The sequence below is a fragment of the Carya illinoinensis genome, chromosome 9, assembly GCF_018687715.1.
Source record: "Carya illinoinensis cultivar Pawnee chromosome 9, C.illinoinensisPawnee_v1, whole genome shotgun sequence".
Classification (NCBI taxonomy): Eukaryota; Viridiplantae; Streptophyta; class Magnoliopsida; order Fagales; family Juglandaceae; genus Carya; species Carya illinoinensis.
The window spans coordinates 28,501,495-28,527,012 of NC_056760.1; the positions used below are offsets into that span (position 1 = coordinate 28,501,495).

Here is a 25,518-nt window from a genome sequence, read left to right on the forward strand (position 1 = left end):
ACGAACAAGAAGCCCGATGGGGGAAGAGGCATGCACAGATAGACAGACAGACAGCGAGGAAGAATCAGTGAGACATCAACACAACAAAAATGTGGAGCTTTGGCACTAAAAGAAAGAATACATTTGACATCCATCACAGCCAATTCAATTTACTTCTGTAAAGAAGTAAAGAAGCTTCCTTTACTAGTGTATAGTAAAGAAGCTTTACACATCCCTGCCACCCGCTGCATGGACACTCGGTTGTTGAAAGTAGCCGCTGAACTAAATCCATTTTTACGAAGACAATGTAATACTCACGCTTGAATAACTTAGAAACTAGAGTTTGTTCAGGCAACTGAGATAAATCCATTGATGAGAGAACTCGGGCTCTTAGAGAAGCAATCGAAAATCACAGGTGTAACTTATTCTGTAACTAGAATGGTTGATCTGAGGAGAGCTAGACGATTTTTGGTGAGAATTATCTTTTCTTCTGCTTCTGCTGCTTTTTCTTGAACCCCACGGACAACATCATCGGGAGCTTTCTCCACAAACTGCAGAGAGCAGAAAGAGATTATAAGAGGTGCACATCATGCTGAAAATTAAGAAAGGAAGGTAATATGATGGCTGACCCTGTGCAAGATAAAGTGGTTCACTCCCCAGATTCCACCTCACCATGGCATGGGAAAACGGCCAATATTCCATCACGAAGATGGTGATGGCTTCCTAGGGGAATTATGACCGATTTTATAACCATGTCCAGTTACAGAAATTATAGGAGAAAGGAAAGGGACATATAAGTTATTACATCCAATGCGGAGAATAGGAAAAACTAGAGTTTTGCTACATACAAGCAAAGTCGCGTACTAATCTGTATACCAATATTGATTCCCTCATATTCAAAATTTAAATTAGTACTGTTTTTAATAAAATCTACTTTTTGACCAATCACATTAGATTGGTGCACATATTAATACACAATTGTGCTTACAACTGGATTTTTCCAACTAAATCAATATGAATGCTCGTACAATTCTGGCATTCATTCTAGAATAAATTTGGTATAATGGCCAGAGCCCCCAGCTAATATACCTGATGTCAGGAAGATATCCAGTGACAATAATATTGGAATGCGTTAGCAATTTACGTGATTTTGCTTAGCAACGTCCCTCTTCATTTCCTTCATTTTTATGAAGAAAGAATTCAGTTTAGAAAACATTTTATAAGGAAGTGCACTGCTATGCACCACATTTTTCCATATTTGTCTAACACAATTAGGTGTACAAGGATTAACTTTAAAATAGTTAAATAAAGTTAATAGAATCAGTATCCCACTGTAATCCTTTCTTATAGTACAATATTAGTTTAGTATTTAAACTACTCACTCGTCCTAGATACCGCTGCAAAGGGTTATCAGCTCTCCCGGGTAAAATTAAAAAAAAAAAAAAAAATTCTGATTTCCTATTTGAACTTTCAACTTGTTTCAAAAGTTTTCAAAGTATGTAGAGTAAGATATTATATGGTGTGACCCAAGACCTTTGTAAGATCACCAAATAGATATAAAAGCTCACACAGAATGGTCACGAGGCCAAGTATTGCTCATAAATGCCAGATAATTAGTTGTAGTCCCTCCACCGTCATTGCAGTCAGTGGTGGAAACAGATAATTGCCATAGTTCTGTCAATTTCCCGAGGAACAGTAAATGGTGGGGGTTGGAGGAAAGCCAAAAAAAGTACCCCAAGAAGCCAGGGTCAAACTTGATCGCTTAATGATGGGTAGGCAGTTTCATTTATTGGTTTCTTTTCTTCATGGTGATGGGAGATGCAGAACAATAGGTCTGATCACAGTATTCAATTATATAACTTCTTTGAGCAGGAAGATTTTGGTTTATCTTCTTTCTTCCCTTCCCCACAAGGATTGGGATTTAAACTGATGAAAAAAAAAAACTAGTGGACTGTTTTGTGAATGCAGTAGCACTCTGTGCCTCTGAATTGAATTTTAGTGCTTTGTTAACTAACTAACATGTTTGCAGTAGCTAAAAGCATTGCTTGAAATGTAGAATACTTCGTGCAAATGCAATTAAAGGGCATTGGCAAAAAGTAAACGAGTTCATACTTTGGGAGAACTTAGGCGAGCCCTTAGTCCATCATATTCAGTCTGCATCTTGGAAAGGCGTTTAGAAAGACGTTCAACTTCCGCGGAGATATCAATCATGTCAGTAAGAGGGAGATATGCTTCGAGTCCTTCACCAGATACTAGGTGGACTGATTGCTCTGCATCACCTGAAGTTATATTAAAATTCATCGAAACAACTTGTTCAGCACTTCGTCATCAGAAACCAATTGATAAACATACATAATTGAAGTACAAATCCAGTTCTTGGCCAAAAGGTACAAAGATTTGAAAGGAAACATGCCTGGAGGAATGTTCGTAAAACGAACATTATGAACATCTAGCCGGGATAAAAGTGCTAAAACCTCTTTTTCCTTCTGCATCACACAAATGTATGCTTAGAAAGACGTGCTGGACTTCTACCTAAAGTCATGTGCAAAGTGTCCATATGATTGAAGGTTTCCATGGACATAACCAGGTTATTAAACAGTATCAACTGGATGGATCAGATAGCTAACACACAGAAGTATGGATGATGTTCCCCAGCAAAAAATTTTTCATTTTTCAGCTTTCAACACAAACATTTTTTTTACCCCAAAATCATTTTTCCTCCCCAATATAATTTTCATCTATTCATTAGTGGACCCCACCACCTTTTGAAGAAAAAGGAAAAGTTCCTACTTTGAGTGGACCCCATCACCTTCACAAACACCAAAAACACATAAAATTCTAAAAGGTAAATATAATGTCTGTTGTAACAAACTAAGTTCCAAATATCGAAAGATTTGATTTGTTACAAGACTTCCCAGCCTATGAAAGATTTGATTTCATAGACAGGTTATCAACCTGTTTCGATCACAAATATCTCAAGACTTTAGGATGATTGGATACTCATATTATGAGTTATGAACCATCAAATGGTGGACTCTTCATGAAGTGCATCAGTAAATTTTCCCATTCACCAACAAATGCACAAGGATCAAGAATAAAGTACTATTTCTAATTGTTTAGCAGTTGACTCTACGATTGAAAACAGTCATGTACGATAGCACAAGAGTTATGCAGATGGGAATGCAAAATTCTACATACAAAAACCGTGGATAGAGAAATGGAAAGCACTTACCGATACATATTGTATGACTTCTTCACTTGCAACAATAGATGCAGATATACGCTTCCCTGGATCAACAGAATATTCTGCTCGAGCATTCCGAACTGCTCTAATCTAACAACCATAATGAAGAAAATAGGAATGAAGGAAATGAAATTTTACAAAGAAACAGGTTACATGTGAGGGGTTGAGGGAGAAGGAAGAACATATATACTTACCAGAGCTTGTAAATTTTCAAACTTCTTTATTGAGTTGGCATGCCTTGGAAGTGATGTTTGTGGCCAAGGAGACACCATAAGAGCTTCTTTTCGTTGGGGGAGTGCCTGTTTAAACAATTAAAAGAAATAAAGAATCCTAGATACAAATGTCAAATTGTTACACTGAGAGAGAGAGAAAGAGTCGATCTATAATTCATAATGGTGATTTCAGGGCTTTGGAGAGAAAAATTAGAAAAGTGAAAAATATGGCATATATCAAAAGTATCCCAATACCCTCTTACAATTTTAATATATATATACACTTTAGGTTACATTTGACATTTATATCCTAATTGAGTACGGTTATTAAAATTATATCCTCTCACTATCCCTCATGTTGGTGTATAGTAGTTAAAACCTAATTGGAACAAATAAACTTCAGCGGGCTATGAAATAAGGACTTAGTAAACACATCAGCAAGTTGCTCCTCAGACTTCACAAACGGAGCAGAAATATCACCACTCATTAAAGTTTGTTCCTTAAGCTTAGTGTCTTATTTTTTTAATCAGTAATGAAAGATTTTATTGAAGAAAACAATAGGGATAGCCAATATATATATACAAGAGTGACACCTAAGCATGATTGAAAACGGATGCAAGAAAATCTTGGACATTTAGTCCATTAAAATATATTGCAATTGACTATTGAAATAAAGTGTTAAAGAATAAAAATATAAGCATATTCGTTGTCTTCTCGTGATCTTTGAAGCTTCTATCATTCCTTTCCTTCTAGAGGCTGAGGCACCACAATAGACAACTAGAAGCAAACTTCCGTACAGCTACGATTTGTGGACTGCCATGTAAGCCCTTCCAATTCACTGGGACTAGGCACCATCCATGCTAATCCCACTATTAAAGAAATCATTTCATAGGGGCCTAGCTACCTTGTAGAGTAGAAGTAGTTGATTGATGGTCTTCCATTCCTTTTGCATATACAACACCAATCCATCACAGTGATCTGGCATTTCCTTAAGTTGTCTATGGTGAGAATCTTCCCTAAGAAAGATGTCCATACAAAAAAAAAAAAAAAATGAAGAAAGAAAAAAAAGAAAAAAAGAAAGAAACTGCTTTTAGAGGCACCTTAGTTTTCCAAATGCTGCTCCAAGGAAATGAATTAGTATCTTGAATAGTAAGGGCCAATAGAATGAAGGGACAATGATCTTCCATTTCTTTGAGGGGCTCCAGAAAACGGTGTCCACATCTCCCATTCTCACTCTAGTACAGTACAAGAGAAATAAAACAGGGTGAAAGCATCAATTTCCCAGTCTTGTGAATGCTTTAACAACCCCACCTGATGTGATCTTTTCACCTCATTAGAGCACCATCCACCCAAGTCCCACTAAACTTTGAGTCCATTACAATAGTCCACAAAGCCTCCCTTTCTTGTTGATATCACCATACCACTTCCCCAACAGAGTTTGGTTGAAAACCAGTAAGTTAGGAACTTCCAACCCTCCCCCTAACTGAATTTGAACTCCTCATTCATTTTTTTTTAATAGATAAAAGTAAAATTTTATTGAAATAAAGACATTGTCGAAGTACACTAGAAGTATACAAGGAGCATGCCTACTAACATCTAGGGACTAGTGTGAGATACAAGCAGGTCATGAAAATTATCCGTATTACAAAAATGGCCGAAGCCCAAGAAAGTAAAGTATTGTAGAAGAATCGCTTCAGCTCATCCAAAGAACGCTCCATGTCTTCAAAGCACCTCTTATTTCTCTCTAGCCACAAGCACCACATAATGCAGTGAGGGATCATTCTCCATACTGCAGCTATTTGTGCATTCCCCCTAATTCCTGTCCAACACCCCAGAATATCCCCAACTCTTCTCGGCATGACCCAAGCCACACCTGTCCTATTAAGAATCTCATTCCATAAACACCTGGCCACCTCACAATGTAACACGAGATGATCCACTGATTCCCCTTCACTCTTGTACAAAAAACACCAATCTGTTATGAAAAGACCCAGATTATCTGACATGAGGATCCGCCCAAGAGATGCAATCCATACAAACGAAAGAAATCTTAGAAGGTACTTTACATTGCCTATAGCCTTCCAAGGAAAATTATGATCATTAGATACTCCCAAAAGGGCCTTGTAGAAAGAGCGCACAGAAAATTTGTTATTTCCATTCAAATACCAAATCATCCTATCCTCCATCTCACTGCCCATCAATATTGCATAAAACAAGTCCAAGAAATCAGCAAGCATATCCAACTCCCAATCATGAGCAGCTCTTGAGAAACTTACATTCCAATGGACGGCACCATTAGATATTACCACTCAGTCAGCCACGGCAGCCTCTTTGTCGCAAGAAATCTGGTAGAGCATGGAAACACTTGCTTTGAGACCCTTTCAGCACACTAGACATCATGCCAAAAATAAACTTTATTACCTCTTCCAATTGCAAATCTAAAACACTTGGAGAATCTTCCCCATCCAGCTCTAAAGTTTCTCCACAAGCCCACACCATGTGTCCCTCTAACTTCCTTAGAACATCACCCCCCCCCCCCCCCCCCCCCCCCCCATCATACTTAGCATCTATGACTTCTCACCATAAACCCTCCCCTTCCTTATGGTATCTCCACAACCATTTCTCCAAAAGTGCTTTATTGAAGACCCTCACATTGAGCACCCCCAACCCACCACATGCAATTGGTGAGCAAACTTTATCCCAACCCACAAGATGGAACTTAATTTCTTCCCCCATGCCTCCCTGAAGAAAGTTGCAAAAACTTTTCTCCATACAAGAAGCCACACTTGCAGGTAAGGGAAAAAGGGATAAGAAATAGGTAGAGAGGTTTGATAGAGTGCTCTTGATAAGAGTTAATTGACCACCTTTGGACAAATATAGCCGTTTCCACCCAGCCAATCTTCTTTCCATTCTTTCTAACACACCATCCCAAATGGTTTTTGTCTTGAAATCAGCCCCCAACGGGAAGGCCAAGATATTTCAAAGGCAGCAAAGCAACCTTGCAACCCAAGATATTTGCCAAGTCCTGGATATTATGTACACCACCCACAGGAACCATTTCAGACTTTGAGAGATTTACCTTCAAGCCTGAAACTGCTTTGCAGCAAAGTAATACAGCCCTCAAATACTGCAAATAATCGCTGTGCAGCTCACAACATAAAAGTGTGTCGTCAGCAAAGAGTAGGTGAGATATAGTAACCCCACCCACTGAGAACCTAGCAAGAAAACCTCCATTCATTGCCGCTCTCAACATTTGAGTTAGTGCTTCCATAACAACAACAAATAGCAAAAGGGAAAGAGGATCCCCTTGCTGTAGTCCCCTATAGCTATTAAAGAATACTTCTTGTGCTCCATTCACCAAAACCGAGTAATGTACCATAGATATACAATGCCTAATCCATGATATCCATCGATCCCCAAATCTGCACCATCCAAGTAAATAGCACAAAAAATCCCAATTAACATGGTTATAAGCCTTTTCCATGTCTAATTTGCATAAAAGCCCTGGTATGCCCACCTTGATTCTACAATCCAAGCATTTGTTGGCTATCAATACTGAATCTAATATTTGTCTCACCATAAAAAATCAAGTTGTAGCTTCTCACCTTGATTTTCCACCATGGTCGGAAGCGGGGATAAGGACAAATATATGTTTCTTCAGGCTTCTCATATACTAAATTCTCAGCAGTCTCTTGCCCTCTAGAAACACTTAAAAAGATTTGGTCTAAAGGCTTCTTATCTACTGAATTCCCATTGGGCATTAGGTCATTGCACTATGAACTTAACTCGCTGCATGTAAATATTTGGGTTGCCACTACTAGGGGATGGCTCAACTGGTAAGGGCTTTACTCTTTGGGAATGTGCTCCCCACAGGTATAAGGTTCAAACCCTTAAGTAAAAACAATTTCTAGGGGCTACATCCCACCCCATCGGTAAAAACAATGTCATGGTATTGCGGTTCACAAAATTATTCTGTTTTTTTCCCTTCTTATTTCCATCATTCTGAGAGATAAATGCAATTTTTAATCCTTTTATTAGAAGTCCCTGCATTTTAAAGTTTATACTCCACACGAGTTGGACACTTCTGGTACTCTATACATACCAATACCAATACTGAAGTTATACCCGCAACCATACTGACATCCATGTAATATGGGTTACAAGACCTCAATAATTATTTAACTCGACTAACGTTTGGTTGACCCAACAAAGCAAAAATTATTATAGTTTAAAAGAGGTAAACATTAAAGAATCACCAAACTATGTATAGTTCAATGCAGGGGCTGAAATACTAGAGAACTCAATAACCTGCCATAGTTCCTCAGTAACGAAAGGCATGAAAGGATGCAGCAACTTTAGTATGTTTTCAAAAACATACAACAGGACTGCCTGTGCCACTGATGCAACTGAATCACCTTTGGAGGAATAAAGGCGAGCTTTACTGGCCTCAATATACCTGAGGAAGGGCAAAAGTGAATAATTGGTCAAAATGAAAAGTTCTAAATGCCAGTCATGCGATACAATTTAGTAAGCTGAAGAGCGTCGTTTTGACCCTAAAGTGGACCGAGTCTTAAAGATCCCTTGCAAGTTCTAGATGGGCCAATCACAAAGTCAAAAGCTAAGAAGATCAAGGAAGTAATGTAAGAATTGGTGCAATCCGCTTTAGACGAAGCTAGCAAGACTCGAACATCCAAGATGGGCTTGAAAGAAGGAGATCCAGTTTTGATCCACGTGATACAAGATATGGCCAACATCCAAGATGGGCTTGAAAGAAGGAGATCCAATTTTAATCCACATGATACGAGCTATGAACAACATGACTTAGGATTTAAGGATTTATTATTTGGGTCTATTATTAAGTTTATGTGATTGACGCTTTAAACTTGTTTAACTCATTTAAAAGGTTTTTTATTAGTTATAGAAATTAGTCTAGAATAATTGGGCTTGAGGATGCTTAGCCCACATATGTTTTATTTTGTTGAATTAGGGTGTCAAGAGGCTAAGTTCCTGTAGCATTACTGTAGCCGCGCACTATTCACTTCGGGTATTTTTGAAAGACTCTCATTTTTGTTTTGCTAGGATTTCAAGGCCAAGAGCTAAGAAGATCAGGAAAGTAATGCAAGGATTGGTGCAATCCACTTGTGACGAAGTTAGCAAGAATCCAACATCCAAGATGAGCTTGAAAGAAGGAGATCCAGTTTTGATCCACGTGATACAAGTTATGACCAACATCCAAGATGGGCTTGAAAGAAGGTGATCCAGTTTTGATTCACATTATACGAGCTATGAACAACATGACTTAGGATTTAAGGATTTATTATTTGGGCCTATTATTAAGTTTATGTGATTGAGACTTTGAACTTGTTTAACTCATTAAAAGGTTTTTTTTATTAGTTATAGGAATTAGTCTAGAATAATTGGGCTTGAGAATGCTTGGCACACATATGTTTTATTTTGTTGAACCAGGGATTCAAGAGGCTAAGTTACTATAGCCACGCACTCTTCACTTGGGGTATTTTTGGAAGACTCTCATTTTTGTTTTGCTAGGGTTTTGTTTTGGGAAGGCATATTTAAATACTCTTTGTAGCCACATTTTAAGAAGTTTTATGAAATTTGATTAATTTTATTCACTCTAAGTTGAGTTTATCTCCTCTTGTTCTTGAATGAACTTTTGAACTTCTCAAAGGTAAATCACAACCTTAGTAGCGTTACTCCTTTGTAATCTGGGTTCTTGAGACAGATTCTTTAACGGGTCTAGATTTTTATATAATCTAAGTTCTTGAAACGAGTTCCTCAACGAGTCTAGGTTTTTCCATTGACTTGATTTTTACTTTCTTGGGTGAGTTTTAAAATTGACTGTGGGTTCAAAGGATTCCATTCCCGTGAGTTCATATCATCGTTGATAATAGAAGAATGTCAGCAAATTTCAGAGATTGAATGTACTACTCAACAAGTACTCCGTGCAATGTCTTCATATTTTATTTATTTATTTATTTTTTATATGTAAAAGACAAATTTTATTGAAATAAAGACATTGTCAAAGTACACCGGAAGTATACAAGGAGCATGCCTAATTACATCTAGGTACTAGTGAAAGATACAAGCAGGTCATGAAAATTGTCCGTATTACAAATAAGGGCCGAAGCCCAAGAAAGTAAAGTATTGTAGAAGAACTGCTTCAGCTCATCCAAAGAACACTCCAAAAATGGGATTTTATTTTCAAATACATATCCAGAAATGGGAGATTGGTAGGACAGGTCTAGTTCTCAAAACATAGGGCACGATAAATAAGTCCAAAAAATCTAGGTTAACCATTTCCTGTATAATATATATCTTTCCAAATGGCATAGGGAATATTTTTAAATAAAGTAAATATTCTATGTACCACATTTGTGAATTTTCAAATAAGAGACAGAGAATACATTCATTGCCAGATTGCTGAGGTGTATTTCCAAAAACCTGAGAATCCCCATTCCTTTTTGTTATGCAATAGTGGGATACAACTTATGATAAGTGGGATGCAGAAAATATGACAATTATGTATTAGTTATTGTATTCTATGCTACGAAAGATTAATCAGGGTTATATATTTCTCCGGATAGCATAGAAGATTTGGGATGCAGCTACTCATACATATTTGAAAATCGGGAATGAATCACAAGTCTATGACTTGAGGAGACAAATATGTGGGATGGTCGGTAGCCACCTATTTTCACAAGCTTCAGGATTTATGATACGAATTGAATCATTATCAAAGTCTTCAAACTAAGCGTTCAGATGCTTGAAGATTAAAACAATGAAAGAATAGGAGTGGATTTATTAGTTCTTAGGGGGTTTGAATTCTTAATATGAACCAGCTCATGTTTAGAGTTTGGAAAAGGAGTCCCTTCCTACACAAAGTGAGGTATTTGCGTATCTCCAAAGTGAGGAGTCGTAGTACCAGGCTAGGCTCCATTTGACAAGAACAATCTGCCCTAGTTAGTGGACCTCAAAGGAATAGGAAAGAAGATTACCAAAGTGGGATGGTGACAACATGACATGAGATACCATATTTTTTTCATCAATAAATAAGAATTTTATTAAATTAGGCAAAACCAAGCACGCGGGACATATACAAGAGCAACACCTATTCATGAGTGTCTAAAGATACAAGGAAATCATGTACGTTCATGCCAATAAAGTATATTACAATTGACCAATGGAATAGAGTATGAAAAAATAAAGCTCTAATCTCGTCCATTGTCCATTCACAAATCTCATAACTTTGACCATTCCTTTCCACCACATAGCTGCCATTCAAGTGGTACCTCGGATGCCTTGCCAGCTGGCCAAAAAATCCACAACCCTTCGTGACATCACCCAATCTGATTCTCTCACACACCCCCCCTCCTCTCTCTGGTTCTCTCACGCGCATCTGTGCGTGTGTGTGTGCGCATGTATGATAATCTAATTCTGTCTCTATTTTTCTGTTTCCCTCTCAGTTCGTCTTTGCAATGTAATAATCTCCACCCACAGCCACCGCTCCATGCCGTTTTATTACCAGTTTGACAATATTAGGTAAATTTTTCTCCCTCATAAGGAGTATATTTAATGAATTTTGAATATGAGATTTGCTAAGATTTAGTGTTTTGAATTGTTGAGAACATATACTTAGTTAATTATGTTTTTGCGGGTGTTGAAGATGAATTTAATACTCAAGTGTTAGTGGTGGGTGTGTACAGTTCGGGGTTGGTGAATTTTGGAAGATTGAATCTTTGATCAGTCTTTTTTGAACGTGCCTGGATGTTTTCAATCTATCTAAATTTCATCTAGACTTACTTTAGGGTAAATTAGCAAGTCTCAATTTTGGGTATTAGCTAGAATTTATCCATGTTTATGTCACGGTCATATGATTGAGTTTAGACCTTAATTATGTTGAAATAATAAGGGAATAGAGGCCAGTATACGTGCTGTCCAGCATCATGTTTACAATCTAGAAATTTGGGGTTTATCAAATTTGAGGATAATCTTTTTGGGCAGGTCTAAATTCATGTTATTAAGGATTGAGTAAAATTTTACAGTTAAATGAGATCATTTTTAGTGTAGAAGTTGAGAAATTGAATTGGCCTTGAAATAGGTTCCAAGTGACCGTTGGCGAAGGAATATCATGTGATTATTTTGACTAGAAATCGATGTAAGTGGCTCTTTAATGAGTTTTTGCAAAAAGAACTGGTTGGTTTTGTTTGGAATGGTGCACTTTAGTATTATATTTCAAACTTGTGTAAACTTTGGATTTGTGCACATTTTTATGCTAGTTTGGCACTACTTGTGGGAATTGTGCAAATTTTGCAATGGTTGAAATGTTTGAGAAATGCTATGTGGCTTATTAAGTTTTGAAAGTTAAATGTGAGCATGCTATTTATTCTTGAGCCCATGATATGAATGTCTTTGTGACATGTTTGACGTCCCTCATGGCGTGATGTCTTCATGGCATGATATCTTTGTGGTATATTAATGCCCCTCGCGTCATGATGTCTTCGTGGCATGATATCTTCGTGCTATATTGGTGATTTCCCTGTTATCATGTGGCCTTAAATATGATATTTGGCTAAACATGTTAGTTGAGATAAAATTGTATTGCTCACATTATATTTTTATTCCTTTTGAAGTGATAGCTTTTGAGCCAAAAACTCCAGAGTGGACTTGGTTTAGTCAATTGAGGTTGGAAGTTCTAGGTCTTGATAGTTTTGTTGCTTGAAGATGGTTTTGGTTGTACAAAGAATTTTCTTATGGTCAATGGTCATATCTTAGTTACTTTTACAATTTTTGTCGGATTATCTGTATTGTAATTATATAGAATTTAATGGCTCTAATCGAACTTGTAAATGGATTTTTTAGAATCATTGTATTATAGTTGTGTATAGTTTGTTACTCTTGCTAATGGTTCTCTCACTAAAATTACAGGCATTGAATCCACTAAGCCCACTAACTCTATATCCTTGTCTTATGTTCTATATGCTTCGAAGTTTCCCCTTAGTTTGTTGTCCATTAGTGAGCTTACTCAAAATCTCCAATGTTTAGTGACTTTTTACCCCTCTTTATGTATCCTTTAGGATCTCAAGACAAGGAAGAAGATTGTTATGGGGCATGAAACCGGTGGCCCGTATTATCTTGATTTCAAGCATTCACCGACTTGAGCTTAGCCTCATCATCATCTGCTTTTTGAATGGCATTGTCGATTTGGTTATCCTTCTATTTCCCTTTCGAAACGTCAGATTAGAAATCTTGGAGATGTATCTTCCTTTCCTTGTGAAGAGCGTCAACTTAGCAAACACAATTGGGTCTTTTGTACCTTGAGTTGATAATCGAGCCTCAAGTCTTTTTGAATTGATTCACTCTGATGTATGAGGACCAATCAATATTGAATAAAACAAATTTCAGTATTTTGTTACAATTGTGGATGATTATTCTCGTATGACATGGTTGTTTCTGATAAAGGCACAATCTAAACCTTTTTACATATTCCAAATCTTTCAGAAAGAATTTAAAACCCAACTTGGACAGAAAATTCAAGTTTTGCGTTTTGACAATGATAAAGAATATCAATCTAGTTCCCTTGCTACTTACTTAAGTAATAAAGGAATTGTTTATCAAATATCATGTTCTGATACCCCCAAATAGAACGATGTTATTGAATACAAAAATCGTGATTTGTTAGATATAACCTGAGCACTTTTACTTCACATGTATGTTTCTAAACATTTCTGGAGTGATGGCATCCTTATTGCTTGTCACCTTATCAATCGCAGATTTCATCAATCCTTGATGGTGCCTCTCCTTTCTCCATCTTGTTCCCTACATCTCCTTAATTTTCTCTTCCTCCAAAAATCTTTGGGTGTATTTGTTATGTTCCTTAGCTCAGGCTTTGATAAACTTGATCCACGTGCTACCAAATGTATTTTTGTTGGTTATTCCTAAACTCAAAAAAGATATAGCTGCTACAGTCCTATTCTTAGACGCTAATTCACTAGTGCTGATGTCACATTCTTTAAGTCCATATCCTATTTCTCGAAGACATCTCTGATTGGTGAGTGTGATCTTCTACCATTACCTACTCTTACCCACACTTCCCCAGCACCTTCTGCTGTTCCTCTACATGTTTAGTAGTGTTGCTTGCGTTCATTGGCTCCCATGTCTCCACCAATGTTGTCTACGTCTTCAGATCCTAAGTTACTTGATACTTTAGATTCTCAGCCTATTGCTCTCAGGAAAGGTACTTGTTCCTGTGTTACTCAATACCCAATTAGCCACTTTGTTTCTTGTCATGCTTTATCGCCTTCATCTCATGTTTTACTTCTCAACTTTCAAACCTTTTTGTTCCTAAGACAATCTAGGATGCTCTATCTAATCCGGAGTGGAGGACAACTATGAAGAATGAAATGGATGCTCTTCACCATAATAGAACATGGGATCTTGTTCCGCTGCCACCTGGTAAACAACTTGGTGGCTGTAAATGTGTATACAATCAAATTTCATCATAATGGTTCTGTGGAATGTCTGCAAGCATGCTTGGTTGCTAAGGGTTACACTTAAACTTATGGCATTGATTACGAGAAGGCCTTTTCCCCCGTTGCCAAAATCTCTTTATTCCAGCATTGATCTCTTTTGCTGTTAATTTAGATTGGCCCTTATTTCAGTTGGATGTTAAAAATTCATTTTTACATGATAACCCACATGACAAAGTTTATATGGAGCAACCACCTGAGTTTGTTGTTCAAGGGGAGTATGGAGGTGTTGTATGCAAGTTAAAAAAGGTACTACATGGTTTGAAGCAATCCCCCCGAGCATCTTTTGGAAGGTTTTCAAATGTTGTATTGGCATTTGGTCTTCATAGATGTCAAACAGACCATTCGGCATTTCACCTACACAATGATGCAAGTCATATTTTATTGGTCTATATGTGGATGACAATGTAATTACTAGGAGTGACATTGTAATTACTGGCATTTGGCATCTTAAATTCAGTCTAAAAGAAAAAGAAAAGGAATTCAAACCCTATTAAGTTATAACTGAAAGCCCTATAACTGATGGTAACCTGCTACTTCCTATAAGGAATCTGAAGTAATTAGCAAACCCTTGTTGGTTCAAGTGGTAAAAGTCTTGGGGGGCATATTTGGATGCTTGCAGTATCTTATAATTTTGTGAATAGTAGTGAAATTGTTTGAGTAAAGATGTTTTATTGGGTATTGGGAAAAGAGAGAGGAAAAGTTGAATAAAAATATTATGAAGTTAAAAAATTGTTTGAATATTATTTTTATTTTGAAATTTGTAAAAGCAGTATTAAATTTTTTTTTTTTTTGTTTTGTTTTAAGTTTGTAAAAATTGTATTGATTTTTGTTTCTGAATAGTGATTAGGTAATAATTAAATCAAAAACTTGAAATTAAAAAGTGTTTTGTGTTTGAGTTATGTTTGGGAATGAAATTATGAGAAGTTTTGAGAATTCTCATGTTTGCCAAACATCCACTTAGTCATGGTGATATGCTCCCTCTAGTTTCAAGATTTGAACTAAACCATTTCTAGGGGCCACGTCCCATCGGTGAAAAGCCGATGATTTACCTGATTTGTGTGATAAGGACATTTTACATTAGTTTTGGGTTTAAATGGGTAAAAGACATGTTGCATTTACAGTCTCCCAAATCCCTTATCATTAAAAAAAGGTATCTGAAGTAATTTGCTTCGCCTGATACGTGAAGGAAATGTATGTTCGTCTGTCATTTTTGCAGTATATAACTTCCTTGGTCATCAAAAAAGTATGTACCCATGCTTAATGGTCAAGATCCAACAGGATTTTGTTTAGTTTTCAAGCACTTCAAGCATAATTAATACATCTGGACTTCAGCCTTACTATGTATTGTTGGAGAAACCGAGGCTTTGCGTCTAACCAATAAATTAATCTACCCTCCAGAAAGCAACTGTATAATGATAGGATATAAAGATATATTCTCCAATGAAAAACAACTTCATCAAATGTAACATACCAATCAGCAAAATCACCCCAAAAGAAATCATAGGTTTCTCTTCCAATGTCTCCGAAGAAAAATTTGTCGTAACTTGCAGTGGCCATGTCAATAAGCAAATGAAGTTTTGAGACCTGAAAACAAGACAAAGTAAAATGGTAACTACCCAGGCTATACTGAATAATAGAGAAAGGAATATTAACAGTTATCTTACCACCCAACATTCTGGCAATGGTAGCTGAACAAGAGACTCCTCTCTGTCAAACTAAACAAAAAAATAATAATGATAACAACAATAACAATAATAATAACAATAATTCTGTATTGGCTACCTTCCCAAAGAAATGCTAAAACTACATCTAGAAAAAAATGAAATGAAAATCCCAATCTTAACAAATAAAATTAATGATGAGACGATGTGCATGAGTAAATGCAAAAATTTATGTTCTCAATACTTTTAAGTTCATCAAATTCCAAATGTAAGCTTCCATAGATGATCAAAAAGTATTTGATGAACCATTCATGTAGGGTAGTCCCTATACCATCCTTGCTTAATCTGGAAATGGTGTGGTGTATGATTGAGTAAAAAGGTTTTGGTTACTTGGATGGGTGATTGTCTTAAACCCCGCACGGTACGCTGAGGCAAATTGGAACATAGGATGGAGTGTAGCCTGATCCTGGTAATCTATTGGGTTACCCACTTCTATACAATGTCATAAGTAGAAAATTTATAATCGGGAGGCACCATGCAAGATTGGCACCAACGCTAACCAACAAGAGAAGATGAAGCTCTCTCTCCCCCCAAAAAGTTAACCTTTGTTAATGACCAACAGGTGTTTCCTAACCGGAAAAAAGGTAAGAGCAAAGAAATCCGGAAAGCTAGAAATGGAAGAACCAAAATGAACAATCATCCAATGATACAAGGTTGTAAAAAGGAAATCTTTGAGTTCCTCCACCCTCTTGTCCCTATTCTCAAAAAACCATTCATTTTTCCTCAACATACACCACAATAGACAAGACAATACCATCTTCGACAAAGCTTTGTTCTAGAAACAGCTAAACTTGTCCTTCCAAAACTCTAAAAGATCTATCACCCGACTACGCATAACCAAAGCTAACCCAAACAACCCAAGTATAGCATTCCACAAAACACTAGGCACTACCATTATGCCTATACATGTAACAGCAATCCATCAAAATAAAAATCATCTTCCATTCGTTACCAAAGGGGAGAATCTTCGCTAAAATAGTTGTCTAAACATAGAAGGCCACTCTCAAAAGGGGCCTTGTTTCATCAAATGATCTTCCATGGGAATGAGATGGTATTATGGGAAGGTAATACATTATAGAATGCACTTTCCATGATGGTCTCAATGTTTTCACTTCCTTTGTTTATTCGAAGCCAAAATATATCCCATTTCGATAGGTAACTTAAAGCCAAGATATGGGCCTATTTGTTCCCAGATTTTCAATGGTGCACAACTCCATCACAATTATGCGTGCTCCAAATTTCAAATGCACACATCTAGACATGAGTGTCAGTTGAGCTCTGATCAATGTGGTGAGAGGTCTGACTTAATTGCCTCTTTTATAGGATTCCCACTGCTCCCCTAAAGGACGTAGTGGCTGAGGTGTGGGGGCCATGACAAGTGGTGGTCAAGCATGTGAATCTCATAAATGCACTCATTATGGTAATAATAACCATTCAGTTGAATATTGTTGGAATTTGCATGGTAGACCTTCTTGGTCGACCAATCATGCTAGTTAAGTTATATAATACCTCTTTAACTTACATTTAGTACCGCAATACTCCCTTGAGAAACAAACATAGGTAAGTCCTATTTCTTCTTCCCTCTCTCGTATTTTCTCTTCTGCAACTACCTCTCTCTCTCCCCCCTTTTTGTTCCTCCTACTTAAAGCATGGCTAAGCTATCCTATTTTAAAATAACAGATTATGAATCTTCGAAATGTCCTCTTTACCTTGGGAAATGTGTCAACTTATACACAACAGTGTCTTCTGTACATCAACTTGATAGCCATGCTTCAACTCCTTTTGAATTGAGTCATTCTAAAGTATGGGGACCATTCAATCGTGAATCAAATAAAAACTCCATTATTCTGTGATATTTATGGATAATTGTTCTCATATGACATGGTTGTTTTGTATAAAGGTATAATCTGAACTCTTTTCCATACTCCAAATATTTTGTAAGGAACTTGAAAACCCAATTTGGATGCAGAATTCAAATCTTGCGTTTGAATAATGCCAGAAAGTAGGAATCTACTTCCTTTGCCACTTACTTGAGTAATAAAGACACTGTCCACAAAACTTCATGCATTCACACCTCACAACAAAGTTGTGTAACTCAATGCAAGAGCAGTCAATTATTGGACATGAATCACTCTGTCACTTCACATGCATGTTCCCAAATGGTTTTGGAATGATGTGGTTTCTAGTTGTCATCATATTAAGCAACATCCTCCATTCTAGATGGTGCCTCGTCAGATTGTCTTCTCTCCGACTGCATCTTCCCCTCTCAGTTCCACAAAGATATTCTCATATGTTTCTTGGTTACTCACATGCTAAAGAGGATAATCCTCATCATCTGTTCCACTGCCTACCCTCACTCTATCTCCATCAACACCAAATCTTGGTTCATCAGACTCTTGCTACAACCTCATGCATTTCACATGCAGGTTTATTTTTGTCACCTAAGGCCACTGGCTCCTATGCCAACACCATCTTCGCAGCCTTCTTTAACTCCATGTTGACATATAACTTTAGGCTCTTTGCCTATTGCTTTCAGAAAAGGCACAATCTTGTGTCAATCAACATCCAAATAATCAAATTGTTTTTATCATTCTTTATCCCCTTCCTTTTCAAGTTTACCTTAAAGCTTTCTAAAACTGTCAACGTAGCTCAAAGAATATACAGTACAATCATAAGAGGGTTGTATGTGACCTAGCACCTTGCCACCATTTTTTAAGATCATCTCTCTAAAACCTATATCTAAACATCAGCAGTTGCGATCTTTGTTTTAAGCTTGCAACTTGAATTGCTGATTCATATTCTATTTGTGCTTGTTGAATAGAATCTAATATCAGATATATCAAAGAAGAGAAACATTTATAGAAAAATTCTAATGCAAAAGAATTAGTATTAAAAACACATTCGAGAGGGCATGAAATTTGTCTTTTCCATTTTGGTCACTCGATATTCTCCAAAATGTTTTTGGGTTTCCTTCCCAACTCCCCATTATTAAAAAGTTAAACACCCACCAAGAAAACGAGAAAAAGAAGGTAATCTCTGCTGCGTTCATACTATAAGTAGCCATTTTAGTCCAAGTTTGATATGGGAAGGTGAGTTAAAAGTGACCTGTGAAATTAATCATGGGGAAGAAGATAAGATGCTAACTTCCTCCTGTGCTCTATGGCGAATGCACTCACATCAATTTTTCTTTAAGGAAATGCAAAACTGTACATCTTTAATATAGGACATGGAAGACAACAATTTTTCAACTGTTTGCAGGATCTTATTCTAAAGTATTGTCCTGAGATTTAGTTAACTTCATCACACTTCTTAACAAATTAGGGCTATGTTATTCTTATGCTCTGTGCCTAATAAACATAGATTTCTTTTCTGGTTAAACAAAAACATTCCACAAAATATGAATTTCTATGAGTTTTGACTCAAGAATCATATTTTCATTTCACCGACCTCATCAAAGGTTAATAATGAACACAAACCAACCTTATAAGCCAGTACAGTTTCCCAAGCAGATGCGTCATCTTGATTAGGTAAATTCTGTAACACGAACTTGCCAGCATTCCACAGTTTATTAGTGAAGGCCTTGTTGGAGGACAATCTCTCCGTGGATAAATTAAGGTCCTGAAAAAAAAGGATGTATTCAATTGACGCCATAAAATATATCAGCCCGTGTATTCTATTGAGAACAAATCAAACCTGACCAGCAGTTCCTAGTGCAAGTGTGAATCGTAAAGCATCAGTTCCAAATTCCTGGATAGTATCAATTGGATCTACTACATTACCCAGTGTTTTTGACATTTTACGCCCCTGAAAAAGAATTGAAAGTACAGAGCCACATCAATATATGGGAATTTGGTAAACTACAAAGACATAATAGAAAGATGCTCTAAACAGCTAGCGAGAACAAACAAGAGCTTAATAAAAGCAGTGATAGGATCATTGACTCCTACAGTAAATTCCTGAATTGCATCCCATGGGGTGTGTAAACAGTAAAACCCATAAAACTTGTTCCTTGTTCTTACCTTTTTTTTTTTTTTTTTCCTCTGAGCAATTTCTTTTTTTCAGGTTTTTTCTGGGGCGCGTGGGGGAGGGGGGGAAATGGGACAGCATGAGTCAAGGAAAGAGTATTGAAAGATGGGTTTTAAAAGGCGAATGTGTGACACCTCAACTTCCGCTTGGGATTTGAAGGATCTTGAAGCGTCGGGACATACAAAACAAGGTTACATACCCCCATTCATGACAGTTAAAGATGCAGTGCACGTAGTATGCATCTAACAATATGCAATATTTTTTAGCAATACTATATACCAGAAGTAATATATTTCAAAACATAAGCATATTTCATAAAACTCAATTGTAACTGATATCCAAAAGGTTATAGTACTTGTCCAACAAGTTTGTAACATAGAGTACTCGAGACAGCGCTCCATAAATACAGTCAGGAAATAAAATCTCTAGTACTAAATTGCTGGGCTGCTCATGCAGCTAGGATATAATCTCCAAATCGCGTCCAGAAAGCAGATAACTGTAGTTATCAGCTCCTCCTCTTCTCACTGAGGGCTATTCAACCTCGTCTAGTCTTCCAAACATGCACTCTCTAGATCCTGACACATCATCTACCATTCTAGGAGGGATGGTATTTGGGACTACCAAGTTAGATTTGTGTAAACAAATCTCAGCAAGTAAGCTACCAAGCTACTGCTAGGGTTACATGGTAGCTAATCTCCTACTTTATTGGGATGCAGCAGAACTGAAATTCAAATAGATTAGAATTTATCTTCTAATCTTATCTTGTATTTAAATTAAACTTGCACATATTTAGATAGGATAAAATCAGGTTAGTTTAGATAGAGATAAAGATGTAGTTTGTTAAGATTAGACAGAGATAAAGATGTAGTTTGTTGAGATTCAAATTTGAATTCTCAATCTTATCTTTATAATTATTTCTGGAACTGTATTTTTATAAAATGAGAAGGAAGCACCTCAAAGGGGTCATTTAGCAAAATCTGACACAGTATCAGAGCTACTCTGATTTCCTAGTTTTTTGCACTTACTCAGCCAGCCCTCAAATCTTTAGGGTTTCTGTTTGTTGGTTTTTCTGGGGTCCTCTGTTCACAACAACTCTCTCTTCTTGATTTCTTTCTCTTGTTTTATGCTTGGTCTATTTTCATGGCATCTGAAAAATCTGATTCCTTGTGCATTCAGTTTAATGGTAAAAATTATTCTGCTTGGGCATTTCACTTTCAGCTTCTTGTCAAGGGTAAAGAACTCTGAGGTCATGTTTGTAGACGAGATTTGACGAAATAACACTCTATTCTCTTATTCACAGTGTACACACAAGTATATATATACCCCAAATACAAGAGACCCATATACCCTTATACAAACAAATTACAGACAATATATTCTAACACTCCCCCTCAAGCTGGGGCATATACATCATATAAACCCATCTTGAAACAAATAGGTTTTAATCGACTCCAACACAAGGATTTAGTAAACACATCTGCGAGTTGATCTGCGGACTTCACAAAAGGTGTAGCAATGTCACCACTTAGTATCTTATCTCGAATGAAGTGACAATCAAGTCCTCTCATGAAACACAGGATTAGAGGCAATATGCAGTGTAGCTTGATTATCACAAAATAGCTGGAGAGGGGGATAGGAGTTGGAAACCCAATCTCTTGAAGAAAGTGTTGTAACCATGTCAGCTCACTAGTTGTATGTGCCATTGCCCTGTATTCAGCTTCCGTACTAGAACAAGCTACTACTGTTTGTTTCTTACTCTTCTATGTAACCAAGTTACCTCCTACAAAGGTACAATATCCCGTAGTAGATCTTCTATCTGAAGGAGATCCTGCCCAATCAACATCTGAAAATATTTCAACCCTAAGATGTCCATTTGGTCGATATGGTATTCCAAGACCAGGTGCTCGCTTGAGATAACGAAGAATATGAATTACAGCATCCCAATGTGAGATCTTAGGCGTTTGGAAAAATTGACTCAGTACACTCATTGCATAAGAGATGTCTGGTCTAGTGATGGTGACATAGTTCAATTTCCCAACAAGTCTTTGATACATACCTGGATCTCTAAACAACTCCCCTTCCTCTTTCAAGAATTTACGATTGGAATATCCATAGGGGTGTCAATAGGTCGTGCACCCAACATGCCCGTTTCTTCCAAAAGATCAAGTACATATTTCCTCTGAGATAGGTTGATGCCCTCTTTAGATCTACTGACTTCAATTTCAAGAAAATATCTAAGCTTGCCCAAGTCTTTCGTCTGAAATTGATCATGTAAAAATTGTTTTAGTCTAATAATTCCAGCAGAGTCACTCCCAGTAATTACAATATCATCCACGTAGACAACAAACAAAATGTGACTTGCATCACTATGCAAGTGAAATACCGAGTAATCTGTTTGGCATCTGTGAAGACCAAATGTCAATACAGCATCAAAGAACCTTCTAAACCATGCTCGAGGAGATTGTTTCAAACCGTATAATGCCTTTTTTAACCTGCATATAGTACCTTGATACTCCCCCTGAGCAACAAACCCAGGTGGTTGCTTCATATAAACTTCCTCATGCAAGTCGCCATGGAGGAATGCATTTTTTATATCCAGCTAAAATAAGGGCCAGTCTAAATTAGCAGCAAGAGAGATTAGCACTCGAGTAGAAGAGATTTTGGCAACTGGGGAGAATGTCTCTTCGTAGTCAATGCCATAGGTTTGAGTGTAGCCATTTGCAACCAAGCGGGCTTTCAGACATTCCACAGAACCATTAGGATGAAATTTGATAGTGTATACCCATTTACAACCAACAAGTTGTTTACTAGGTGGTAGTGGAACAAGATCCCATGTGCCGTTATGATGAAATGCATCCATTTCATTTTCCATAGCTATTCTCCATCCCGGATCAGATAATGCATCCTGAAGTGTCTTAGGAATAGAGAGTTTTGAAACTTGAGAGGTAAAACATGAGAATGAAGGGGATAAGGCATGATATGACACAAATTGACTAATAGGATGTTGAGTAACACAAGAACAATTACCTTTGTGAAGAGCAATAGGTAGAGAGTCGGAAGTACTGGGCAACTCAGGATCTGAAGATGGAGGCACGACTAGTTGGGGCATGGGAGCCAGCGGCTGCAAGCGACGTGAGTAAACCTGTGAAGGAACTGGGGAAGGAGATGAGGAGGGTTGGGTAAGGTTGGGTGAGTGTGAGGGAGATAATGTAAGAGTAGGTAATGGTAGAACATCACACTCAACACTCGAAGATGTATTTGAAAAATAGGGTATGGACTCAAAGAAGGTAACATCAGCACTCGTTAAATAGCGTCTAAGAGCTGGACTATAGCAGCGATATCCTTTTTGAGTTCGGGAATAACCAACAAAGAGAAACTTGGTAGAACGGGGGTCAAGTTTATCAAAGCCTGGACCAAGGTTATGAACAAAGCAAACACATCCAAAGATTTTTGTTAGAAGAGAAAAAGGTGAAGATGATGGAAACAAGACGGAGAAGGGAGAGGAACCATTAAGAACTAATGAAGGCATACGATTAATAAGATGACAAGTAGTAAGAACACCATCACTCCAAAACCGTTTAGGAACATGCATATGTAGTAATAGTGCTCGGGTTACATCTAACAAATGTCGGTTTTTGCGTTTAGCCACCCCATTCTGTTGGGGTGTATATGAACATGATGTTTGATGAACAATTCCTTTGTCAGTTAGGTAAGTAGCAAAGGCACTAGATAGATATTCTCTAGCATTATGAGAACGCAAAATCTAAACCTTTTTGTTAAATTGAGTTTTAATTTGCTTCCAGAACACTTGAAATATGGAAAGAAGTTCAGATTTGGTCTTCATAAAAAACAATCATGTCCCACGAGAGTAGTCATCAACAAATGTAACAAAATATTGAAACTTGTTTGATTTAATGTTGATTGGTCCCCATATATCAGAGTGAACCAATTCAAAAGGACTCGACACTCGTTTATCAATACGTGGAACAAAAGACACACGGATGTGTTTACTAAGTTGACACGCTTCACAAGAAAAGGGAGACACACTTCCCAAGTTCCTAATTTGACACTTCAAAAGAGAAAGTGAGGGGTGACCCAGGCGACTGTGCCATTCAAAAGTAGATGATGAGGGGGATGTAAGGGCTCGAGTGGGTGACTGTTGAACATCAAGGTAATACAGACCACCGGCTTCATGCCCCGTACCAATCTTGTTCCCCGTCTTGAGATCCTGAAAAACACATGAAGAGGGATAAAAAGTCACTGAACATTGTAGATTTTGAGTAATCTTACTAATAGATAACAAACTAAAAAGAAAACTCGGAGTATATAGGACAGATGACAAAGATATGGAGTCAATGAGTTTAGTGGATCCAATGCCTGTAACTTTAGCAACAGAACCATTAGCAAGAGTGACACTTTTTAGAGATGGTATAGTATTTAACTTAGACAGGGCAAAAGACAAACTGGTCAGATGTTCATTAGCTCCTGAATTAATGATCCATGGACCTTGAGTAGATGAGACAAAACATGCAGATGCTATACCTGAGTGGGTAAGAGTAGCTGTGGAAGATGAAGCCCCTGTGTGACCCAAAAACCACTCATACTCATCCTTCGATATACTAATCATATTTGAAGATGGGTTGGAGCTCGTTGACTGTGGATCAACTTGGAAAGTGGCTTGATTAGCGAACCCAGATGGTCTACCATGTAGATCCCAACAATAATCCACTGAGTGGTTAGTGCGACCACAATGGGTGCACTTGCGAGATTCACGACCTCGAGTGCAATTATCTCTAATATCACGTCCCCCATGTGCACCCCCACGTGCACCTGTTGGGAGCTAGTCGGAGACAGAGATGATTCTAAATAAAGGAAAAACGAAATTTAACATGGTTCGGCAATTGCTTACGTCCACAGCTACTGTAACTTCACTATGAAATGATTTTTACAAAAATCTCTCTGTAAACTCTCTCTGCTCACCCACTCTCACTTACTTCTCTGCACAGCACTACACGCAGCACACACTACCTATTTTCTCTGTACACTTATCTACACACACGTCAACTGAGCTCTCTCCTATATATAGGAGAGAGCAGCCTACAATTTTTTTTCTTTTTTCGGTGCAGTGATTTACGGAAGAATTGGGGCGTCACTTGCTGCAGACACTGTGCGTGTCTGCAAGTGGCGCCTAATATACCAAAGAAAGAAACGGTGGATGACCCACCACTTTGTCTCCACTAGTAACAGCACCTCTACCACTCCGACCTCCACGCCCAGCAGGAGCAACATAGGAAGCAACTAAAGCAGATCTCTCATTACTCTGATCAAAAGACAATGTAGCTCGCTGAATTCGAGAGAATACATCAGGAAATGAGGGAAGCTGTGGACTTGCCAAAATTTGAAAACGCACCGACTCATACTCGGGTTTTAAGCCAACAAGAAAGCGAACAATATTAAAATCTTCTCTTTGTTTTAGCATACTTGGAACATCAGAAGTGATGGGTTGATACATTTTGAGTTCTTCACATATGCCCATCACTTGAGAATAATATTCTTCCAGGCCCAAAGCATTATGTTCCAACACAAAGAATTGTTTACACAACTCATAAATACGAGTTATGTTTCCAGCACCTGAATACATCTGTTTGAGATGCCCCCACACCTCTTGAGCGGTGTCAAAATGTATCAAACTTGTGCAGATATTAGGTTCAATACTAGTCAACATGAGAGACAAGATTTGAGCATCTTCTTGCTCCCATTGAGCAAATGTAGAATTACTCGAAGCAGGA

General features: G+C 37.5%; 1 protein-coding gene across 3 annotated transcripts in view; it reads right to left on the reverse strand.

Moving 5' to 3' along the window:
* Window positions 1–75: 75 nt before the first annotated feature.
* The window catches only part of LOC122277452 (valine--tRNA ligase, chloroplastic/mitochondrial 2), an 84,506-nt gene continuing 59,063 nt past the window's right edge, over window positions 76–25,518 (reverse strand). For 2 of the 3 annotated variants that reach the window (XM_043087427.1, XM_043087426.1), the window contains exons 18-27: window positions 19,397–19,507; window positions 19,184–19,321; window positions 15,647–15,697; window positions 15,454–15,566; window positions 7,744–7,891; window positions 3,418–3,522; window positions 3,212–3,313; window positions 2,393–2,465; window positions 2,092–2,258; window positions 76–530 (exon numbers count right to left, since the gene is read on the reverse strand). In XM_043087427.1, coding sequence (XP_042943361.1) covers window positions 402–530; window positions 2,092–2,258; window positions 2,393–2,465; window positions 3,212–3,313; window positions 3,418–3,522; window positions 7,744–7,891; window positions 15,454–15,566; window positions 15,647–15,697; window positions 19,184–19,321; window positions 19,397–19,507 — 1,137 coding nt within the window. In that variant the 3' untranslated portion in view covers window positions 76–401. The remainder of the gene's footprint in view (window positions 531–2,091; window positions 2,259–2,392; window positions 2,466–3,211; window positions 3,314–3,417; window positions 3,523–7,743; window positions 7,892–15,453; window positions 15,567–15,646; window positions 15,698–19,183; window positions 19,322–19,396; window positions 19,508–25,518) is intronic. The other variant, XM_043087429.1, reaches the window with a different exon arrangement.